The following is a 10,367-nucleotide window of genomic DNA, read 5'->3' on the forward strand; positions in this document are numbered from 1 at the left end:
GCTGACATCCGGGTTATGTTACAGAATAAAAGTCCACAACGTTGAACAATTCAAATATCGTATTTGTAGTTTTTTTTAATATGTTATAACATTTACATTGTTTTATTTAAATAGTATAACATTTATCATATTTACAAAAGCAATAATCTAGACACAAATGTTTAACCGTTTGAACTTTTTCCCCCTTAGCCAAATAGAAATTTAACACGACTGCCTGCTGGAGAATTTCCTCATATTTATTTTCCCCCGTCTGGATAGTGAAATAATAAACTGGAGTCAACAATCAAACTAATGGATAATGTATATAACTGTATATCATTTTCTGTAAAAAATGGGTTATCGTATTCCACTTTCTTTTCATATGTTGACGAGTCTGAACGCAAAGTGAAGGAATAATAAGTACTCAACGTAAAAGGTCTTTTATTTTGAAAACTGCAGAGACTTTAAAAACCAACGAGCCAATCAGCCGCGCGCAAGCCCCGTCTTCACGCTGCTGTCAACAACAAACTTCCCTTAATGTACTGTTTAGGCGATAGCGGCTGTTATTTGGACAGTTTCAGGACAAACATTAATATACATGTAATATAACACAGCCAGCAGGCTGTAGTGTATTCCGCTCCCTCCCATCTTCATACAGTCTACGGTTCACTCAGACCAAGCATTGCTTCTGTGCGACACACTGGCCTTTCACGACAACCAGCTCGCCTTCTCAAGACCGTGTTCACCGCACAATACAGGTCGTGGAAAAGTCACGGTATGTTATTTAATATCATTTCATAAAATTATAATTCTATAATGTATAAAAAACCAGAAGAAACATTTATTTATTAAAATCTAGTTATAATTAATTATAATCATTATAATAGGCCTAACGTTTAGATCAGTCACTATCTAGAAAAATATAAAATTATATATTTTAATATATAAAATATAATATATAAATGCTTGGATCAGAAGAAAAAATATTTAAATTTTAAAGAAATCTTGAAAATAAAAGTATTATCTAAAATATATTATAAATGATTAGATCAGAAGAAAACATTATTTTAATTATAATATAATAATGTTTAGATCAGAAGAAAATCTAAAAAAAAAAAAAAAAATATATATATATATATAAAGTTTAGGTCAGAAGAAAAATCAGTCTAAGAATAAAATTATATTTTTATGATATAAATGCTTCGATCAGAAGAATTCATAATTAAAAATATACTATTATAGGATCATTTTTTAAATCAGAAGAAAAGATTTGTTTATATGAAAAGATAAGAATATTTCAAACATATAAATGCTTAGATCAGAAGAAAATATATTAAAAATGTCAATTATATTATAATAATGTTTAGATCAGAAGAAAAATAATTAACAAATATATTATATATCAGAAGCAACATCTATATCAATCTAGAAAAATATAAATATATTTTAATACATAAAATGATATAAATGCTTTGAACACAAGACAAATCATTAAAATATATTATAGGATCAGAAGAAAAAAGTTTTTTTTCTATTTAGATGTATTATAGAAGTGCTTAGATCAGAATATTATAACTATGTTATAATGTTTAGATGAGAAAAAAACACAATTATATATAATATATAAATGCTTAGGTAATATACTATTTTTGTAATCATGTTTAGATCAGAAGAAAAAACCCCATCTAAATCTCTCTCTCTCTCTCAAAACTAAATAATGCTTATATCACAAGGAAAAAAAAATACACCCACTTACATACATACATTTATAATTATAAAACATATATAATAATATTAGCCCTTTTTATTCACAGAGTGTATTCTTTCAACATCCCTTTAGTCAAGACGTGCTGAAACGGTCAACAACGACCCTGAATTTGTCCAACTTAAAGCTCTGCAATAGTTTGTTTACAGTTTGAAATACAGAGCACCAATCAAAACACTGAGAAGCCAAAACATCACCTCCACACCATCGTGCAGCAGCACTATTGCCAACATCACAAATGTTGCATCAGTTTTAACAGCACAGCCTCAAGACTGACTTTGGCTGAAATGATCTGCTTTCGTAATCAAGTGGTTTTAACTGTTTGAACACATTCGGTTAGTTCATGTCCTGCAATGTCACGTGATACACCTTCCAACTGCTCAGACACTACAACTGAACTCCTGCAGCGAGACATTTATGTAACAGAACAGAGCCCAACCGATATGGGTTTTTTGGGGCCGATACCGATATTGAGTAAAAAAAAAAAGGCCGATATCGATATATATACCGATATTCTTTGTGTATATTATAGTACAGTACCAGTCAAAAGTTTGGACACTTTCCCATTATATATTATATATCAGAAGCAACATCTATATCAATCTAGAAAAATATAAATATATTTTAATACATAAAATGATATAAATGCTTTGAACACAAGACAAATCATTAAAATATATTATAGGATCAGAAGAAAAAAGTTTTTTTCTATTTAGATGTATTATAGAAGTGCTTAGATCAGAATATTATAACTATGTTATAATGTTTAGATGAGAAAAAAACACAATTATATATAATATATAAATGCTTAGGTAATATACTATTTTTGTAATCATGTTTAGATCAGAAGAAAAAACCCCATCTAAATCTCTCTCTCTCTCTCAAAACTAAATAATGCTTATATCACAAGGAAAAAAAAATACACCCACTTACATACATACATTTATAATTATAAAACATATATAATAATATTAGCCCTTTTTATTCACAGAGTGTATTCTTTCAACATCCCTTTAGTCAAGACGTGCTGAAACGGTCAACAACGACCCTGAATTTGTCCAACTTAAAGCTCTGCAATAGTTTGTTTACAGTTTGAAATACAGAGCACCAATCAAAACACTGAGAAGCCAAAACATCACCTCCACACCATCGTGCAGCAGCACTATTGCCAACATCACAAATGTTGCATCAGTTTTAACAGCACAGCCTCAAGACTGACTTTGGCTGAAATGATCTGCTTTCGTAATCAAGTGGTTTTAACTGTTTGAACACATTCGGTTAGTTCATGTCCTGCAATGTCACGTGATACACCTTCCAACTGCTCAGACACTACAACTGAACTCCTGCAGCGAGACATTTATGTAACAGAACAGAGCCCAACCGATATGGGTTTTTTGGGGCCCACCTGTATGTGTATATATATATATATATATATATATATAGATAGATAGAATACAGTATATACATAAACACATTTTTTGCAATGATCACTCAAATGTGGTGATCAAACACTTATAATGATGTGACAGAGATACGTAATGGAGGCAGGGCATTTAACAATTTAACAAACTTTATTATCCAAAATGAGTCTGACATCAGTGCACTGAACAGTAAAGTTAAAGTTGATCCAACTTTAATTCAATTCAATTCAACTTTATTCCGTTGAAATTTCACTTCGGAACATTCTGCTGTGCTCTGCTGGACAAACTAAGTAATTACACCATTTCAAGCATTTTATCTACGTTATATGTTCTGTAAAAAAAAAAATCATATCGGCGACAGGCTCATATAGGCCGATAATATCGGGAAAACGATATATCGGTCGGGCTCTACAACAGAATAAGCAAATATGAAACGTAACAGGAAGCAGATAGTCTGATTAGCATGTGTTGTAAGCAGAGCATGTGAGCGAAGCGGAGCGGTGTGACGCTCTGCTACGTTTTCCGCTCTATGGACGTGCGCTCCACTCAGTCGCTCTAACCGCCCAAGCAAGCGCGCCGTTAATATTCCGCCGTTAATATTCCGCTCGCCGTAAACCAATTCCCGCTCCATTCTGTAAAGAACAAATCTGCGTGCATTATATTAGATTATAAATTACTGCTGCCTATATCTAGCCTACATTCTGAAGGACTACCTATTGTTTGGGTCTACCTTTAGTTCTTTTTAAATATTTTAATAGGCCTAAGTAGTGTAGGCTAATATCTTCTGTGCTGTGTAGCTGTGTGTTAGCTTAGGTCTACAGTTTAACTGAGATTTAATAACTACGGAGCTCCGAATATAATTCAAATGAACAATTTGTTTCTACAACGTCAGCAGGTTTTATTATTTTTTATTTATTATTATTTATTAAGTTTAAGCAATAATGATTTTAATAAGTAATTACGAAATATAATAATTCGTTCCACAATTTAGGCTTACTATAGGGAATGAACCAATGAATTTGTGGCAACTAAGCCTAAACAAGAGAATGAATACTTAATTCGTGGCCATAATTTTGACTAAACGAAAAAAATAAATTCTTAATTCGTGGCCGGTATGTAGTCCTAGCATAAAAGAGAACTAGCCAATTCTAAATTCATGGCCGTGATTTTGTCTGCATGTCATGATCGGGGCTCTGTGCAACCGAATATAACCTTAGCCTACCTGTTTATTCATTTATTATGGTATGTAACTAGCTCACCTTTTGCTGCACCATGTTTGCATACATCTTTGTGCTTTCTGTAATCAATATGAATCTGTACTAACTTTAACAGTCTCCCCGCACTCCCTCTCAGTTTCTTCTCCCTGCTCATTCTTAACTTTGATTTTTACTTTACATTTATGTATAAGGCTTACAACTTCGTTGAAACAATATCTGAACTCCATAACTGCTCTACTATTCTCGATCTCTACAGATTCTCGATCTCGAACAAGCAAATCGCCAAACGGCATTCTGGGTTGAGCGAGCGGAGAGGAATCTTCAGAAAGGCGCCCTGCACTCTTAAGGAAATATTACCACTCTGCTCACATGCTCTGGTTGTAAGACAACATCCTCTCAGCAATGAGTGGGAGGAGATGAAAAGCTCTGTAGTGAATATAGTGAACACCATTCAGTGCACTTGAAATGCTAAAAACACCTCAAAAACAGACCCCATGCTTTAGAAAAACGTCAAACGGAGTGGTTTTATTCATATTTATTTTGTACATTTTTATAGGACATTTAATTCACCTACAGTACATTTAAAACGACTAAAATGAACGAGGCACAACCAAATATGATTTCATCATTTTTCAAATATGGTTTTCTGGCAGAAGCCAACTCAGCAAATAAACGTTGCCTGACGTCTTGCAGCAAAATGGGAGGGAAATCAAAAATAAATAAAAGTTGGGAGTGTAAATAAACCCCTTTAGGGCTAAATATTGGCACAAAGAATGATATCCAAATTGGAAAAGTGTATATATTCAATCAAACTCTATAAGCTACACACTGCTAGACATCCGCCTTCACAGTAGCACCAGTATACATAGGACAACCTAATCCCACGTACACGATAAAAGAAAGAAAATTGAAGCCAAGCGGAATTCTAATTCAGCTTGGCTTCAGACTTGACGTGTCCACTAGAACCGTTATGTGCATATATTGAATTAAGTGCAATTGTTGCTAACTTTGTGCACAACCAGAATAAAAACAAACATGTACCATATTATTACATAAAATAAAATACAAGGTAGACTAAAGCTTTTTGTAACAAATGGCACATGTTATTCAATCTGATAACTGTCAGGACGGAAAAAAAAAAAAGGGTACAAAACGCAGACATCGTCATGATTACGTGAGCAGGATTCACATGTTATTCAGCTCCAATAGAGTCTGTTCCAACATCTGGTTCATATCGAGGTTCTCTTCTTTAGCATGTGAGAGTTTCTCTGTTAGAACATCAAGTGAAAGACACGTTAATATCAGTGCAAAGCATGTAGGGAATAACATGCAGTGGATGCCTTGAGCATTGAACATACATAGTTCACATGCTCAGTTCATGCTTTCATATAAATATCCATAACTGAGATACACTATAGTGATATACATGTGTTAATATATAAATGTAAGACAGACACAGTAAAAGAGTGCGGACCCTTGCATAAAGCAAAAGGCATTAGATGACATCCTGATTAAAGTGCTAGCCATCCATTATCCACATGCTGCCTTCAAGATCTGGGACGAGTTCGGAAATGGCATTTTATTGATTTTGGTTTGCAATAAAATAGATGTACTGGTCAATTTCTTTTTCACTGAACAGGGTGTTTTTTCTCTCGTCTTTTCCCGACCTAATTCAGAGCAAAGGATAAATTAGAATTTAAATAATGTACACTAATAATTTTTTTAATACATGGTTCATATACTTTATATTTAATAGTATTTTTAAAGTCAGGCGTTTTTTTTTCTTGACAATTAAGAGCACAGGAAAAGTGATTTATATAATGTATCGGAAAAATTATATGTGCTGTCAAACGATTAATCGCATCCAAAATACATTTTTGTTTACATAATATGTGTGCATACTATGTGTATATATATATATATATATATATATATATATATATAAATATATAAATAAACACATGCATGTATATTTAAGAAAAATATGTTACGTTTAAATATATTTTATGACATCATTTATATGAATATAAATATATACACGTAAATACAAATAAATATTTTCCAAATATATGCTGTATGTGTGTCTCTATATATACATAATAAATATACACAGTACACACACATTATGTAAACAAACCTATTTTGGATGCGATTAATCGTTTGACAGCACTAATATATATAGATTTTTTTAAATGATGAAAAGCAAAGAAAAAAAATCATAATATTTTTTACAGAATTTAAGGTTTAAATTTCTAAATTATATTAAATGTATAATATATTGTTTAAATATTTAAATAGCAGTATATTAAATTATACATGTAATATTATAGTTTAAATTAATATAAAAGGTTGGCCATTTATTTTTTCTTGGAACAGTTTTTTTGAACGGCAAAGAAAAACAATTTGATAAACATTAAGAATTTAAACTAAATAGTTCATTTTAAATAATGAAATAAAAATTCAATAGTGATCAAAATGCAACATACAAAATGTTATTTTGTGGTAAATCTCAACTCGCAATTATCATCTTTCCAACATGACTTGAAGGCAGCAAAAGTGTAACTGTTACAAAAACACGTTCCCTTGAACTTTCATTCACAACAGCATTCATTTTAGACACCATTTGGTGATAAGAACCAAACAAAGTCCACACTACTTTTAGTCCTCATTCAAGGCCATTCTTAGCTCGTTAGAGAGATGGCGGTTTTTCTCGAGTTGCTGGTAGAGATGGTCTACAGGAGCGGCAGCAGGTTAAGACGAGGGAAAGAGAGAAACACAGAAAGAACAGAGTGAAGAAGAAATGAGAACAGCTGCAGGTTAGTAGCGTTTCACTCAGACTCAAACCAACCTGGAGGAGGTGATTCAGATGGATCAGACAGAAGGACACGGAGAGCTCATATACTCACCAGCAGAGCTCAACAATAAGAACGGCCCAGTGTAACAAGTCATACAGTGTGGTGTGTGTGGCTGATGGACAACACAGACGAAGTTGTCGCAAAATTGGGAAAATTACTTGACAGTCTTGGAAATGTTGAACAAATCATTCATCTAAGGAAGTATGCAATCACTGTATGCAATCCTTTTCAGTTACATTATACCTATATTACAGAACTTCAGCTATTAGAAAGAAATCGAGCTTAACATTTTATGTAAATTAAAAAAAAGAGGAATATGTACATTCAATTATGATTGATACAAATTTAAGATCATGTTCCATGAAGACTTTTTGTAAATTTCCTTCCGTAAATATATCAAAACTTAATTTTTGATTAGTAATATGCATTGCTAAGGACTTCATTTGGACAACTTTAAAGGCGATTTTCTCAATATTTGGATTTTTTTGCACCCTCAGATTCCAGATATTCAAATAGTTGTATCTAGGCCAAATATTGTTCTATCCTAACAAACCATACATCAAATGGAAAGCTTATTTATTAATTTGTTCATGCCCCAAAGCAAGCAGAAGAAAAAACCCTTATTGTAGATCTCTAACTAGCGTTGGAATGACATTCACTGTACTTGGATTTGAATTCTAATGCCTTCATGGAATATGTAAACAGAAGATTAATAGCTAGAGCTGACTTTGAGAAAACAAAACTAGTCGTCTGTTCTCACTAGTGACAACACATGCATTTGAACTTTAAATACTCAAAGCACTTAAAATAAAATAAAAATGTTAAATATCAAATTTATATACACATTTTACGGCTTTAAAAATGTGACATTATTTTTTAGATATCAATCGCAACACTGTTCTCCTACATTAAAAAGTGGGGAATTGGTTTTAAAACACCATTACAGCAACAATTTACTCTGATTATGTAATAATAATAGGATCTGGTGTTATTCCATAATATAAAAATGTAACTTTCATTTTCTGAAGAAACTGTTGCTAGGGTGCTCTCTCTATTAGACATAACATCCTCACAGATACGGCTCAGATCCGCTCTCGTAATGCAAGTCTATGAGATCTCTCCTCAACACGCAGTACTATGTGACATACGATTCATTTTCAGTGGAGTTGAATACTTATTTCATATTATGTTAGTGGTTGGTTTAAAACCACAACCCTAACTATTAGTGACGCTAGCTATTCTCAAACAGAGAGAATAGGTTTATCACCACAGGAACATTTACTACTAGCACAGCTTATAAATGACAGGTAATCATGCGGTTTAATGAAGAGACGTTAGAACAGAATTGACCGTCATCTACTTCCCTGAGAAAACCTGATTAAAAAGCCACAGAAATTTGAATGGTAGGAGAGGATGAATTTGCCTAACATGTAAATATGGGGAAGCCAACATGCAGCGCTTTAGGAACGTTCCCCACATGAAAAGATCGCCTTTATTAAACACTTAATGAACAAGAGCTCATACAATAACCATAGAAGAAACCCAGGACGTCTACCAGTGCTTCTGACTTTATTAGCGCCACAGCAATAAAAGCACATAGAAATGAAAAGGAAATAAAGAACAAAAATGAGACGTTTACATAGTTTTACATAAAGCCGAAAGAATTAAAGGTTCTGTACAAGAAGAGATGGAGAACAAAATACAATGTAGAGGGATGAGAGGAAAAGAAAGGCTGGAAAGAGCAGAGTGAAGTCGTTCAGCCGGCGGGACGCGTCTTTGATGAACAATTTATCTGCGCGGGGGGGGGGAAAAGTAAGAAAAAAGGTGATGGAAGGGACAGAGAAAGCCATCAAACACAAGAAGAGGGAAGAAACCACCACAAACAGGAGCCACGATGCTGCTTATTCATTATAAAGAGTCTCCATTAATCTCGGATATCAGAAACGTCTCCGGCTAACGCTAATGCTGAATGGGCATAGAGGGGAGCCAAACCACCACACGGCTGACTTACCAAGCAGCTCACGCTCCTAAACAACTATGACATACGAGACAACATCATACGTGATGTGGACAGATGGGATCAGAAAGCATCTCTACATGGCAGGCTTTGGGCCTGTCTTCTAAACAGAAGAAGACCTTGTTAGTAGATGAATTTACACCAAAGGAGAAGAAACACCACACACAGGAAGTCACTGAGCATGAAACGCTTCCCACTGTAAAACTGTGGTGCATTTCTGACTGTATCACATGCTTTGGGGTTAAGACTAACCAGTACTGCCAGTAGGGCTGGGTGATGTAGTCCATCTTTCTATATCATTGTGTTTGTGTTTTAAAATTAACCAATATCCTGAATATTGTTAACATTTCTGAAGATGGTTAAGTTAACGGACTAAATCCCTGTTTGTTAATTTACACTTTACCTTTTAAGTTTGGGGTTGGTAAGATTTTTTATATTGTTTTTGAAATTCCCATGTTCACCGAGGCTGCATTTATTTGATCAAAAATAGAAAAAAATCGTGAAAAATAATTGCATGCGCACACACACACACACACACACACACACACACACACAGAACCATTCGGTACGAGGCTTTCGGTTCGGTACGCATTACAAACCGAACGATTCGTTGGACTAATCCTATTACATTTGGAAAATGAAAGAGCTTAAAATGTGTGAAATATAATGTTCTCAGTGCCACTGGTCTTAACAAGGCAGCCCAAACGATGTAACAGGCAACATGCTGGGGTGCGTCGAAAGACGAGGATCTTGTATCGACGATAGCCAGAGATAGTCAAAAACATCAATTATTGGCAATATTAAGAGGATCTCTGAGAATATGCGGCGTCAGATGCTGAAAACTCTGTCATTACTCCTCATTCCGCTTTTACTTTCACTTTCTAGTGCTATTCATTGTCTCGCCTTCATGGTATAAAACAAATATTTCCAACATTGCGACGAAAGCAATTACCCAAACCCCCTCCCCCTATCGAAAACGTACCGAACCGTGACACCACTATGTCGTATCATGAATTTTGTGAACGTTACACCCCAAATATATATATATATATATATATATATATATATATATATATATATATATATATATATATATATATATATATATGAGTA

The 10,367-nt window shown here is 33.7% G+C and overlaps 1 protein-coding gene across 5 annotated transcripts in view; it reads right to left on the bottom strand.

Annotated features, from left to right (window-relative positions):
- Window positions 1-5,491: 5,491 nt before the first annotated feature.
- Window positions 5,492-10,367, bottom strand: part of tpm1 (tropomyosin 1 (alpha)) — a 29,036-nt gene continuing 24,160 nt past the window's right edge. For 2 of the 5 annotated variants that reach the window (XM_016277749.1, XM_016277748.1), the window contains exon 8: window positions 5,492-5,650. In XM_016277749.1, coding sequence (XP_016133235.1) covers window positions 5,568-5,650 — 83 coding nt within the window. In that variant the 3' untranslated portion in view covers window positions 5,492-5,567. Of the gene's footprint in view, window positions 5,651-6,872; window positions 7,115-8,787; window positions 9,030-10,367 lie in introns of those variants that run through there. The other 3 variants (XM_016277747.1, XM_016277746.1, XM_016277750.1) reach the window with 2 other exon arrangements.

This window comes from Sinocyclocheilus grahami, unplaced genomic scaffold (genome assembly GCF_001515645.1).
Source record: "Sinocyclocheilus grahami isolate Dianchi unplaced genomic scaffold, SAMN03320097.WGS_v1.1 scaffold115.1, whole genome shotgun sequence".
Classification (NCBI taxonomy): Eukaryota; Metazoa; Chordata; class Actinopteri; order Cypriniformes; family Cyprinidae; genus Sinocyclocheilus; species Sinocyclocheilus grahami.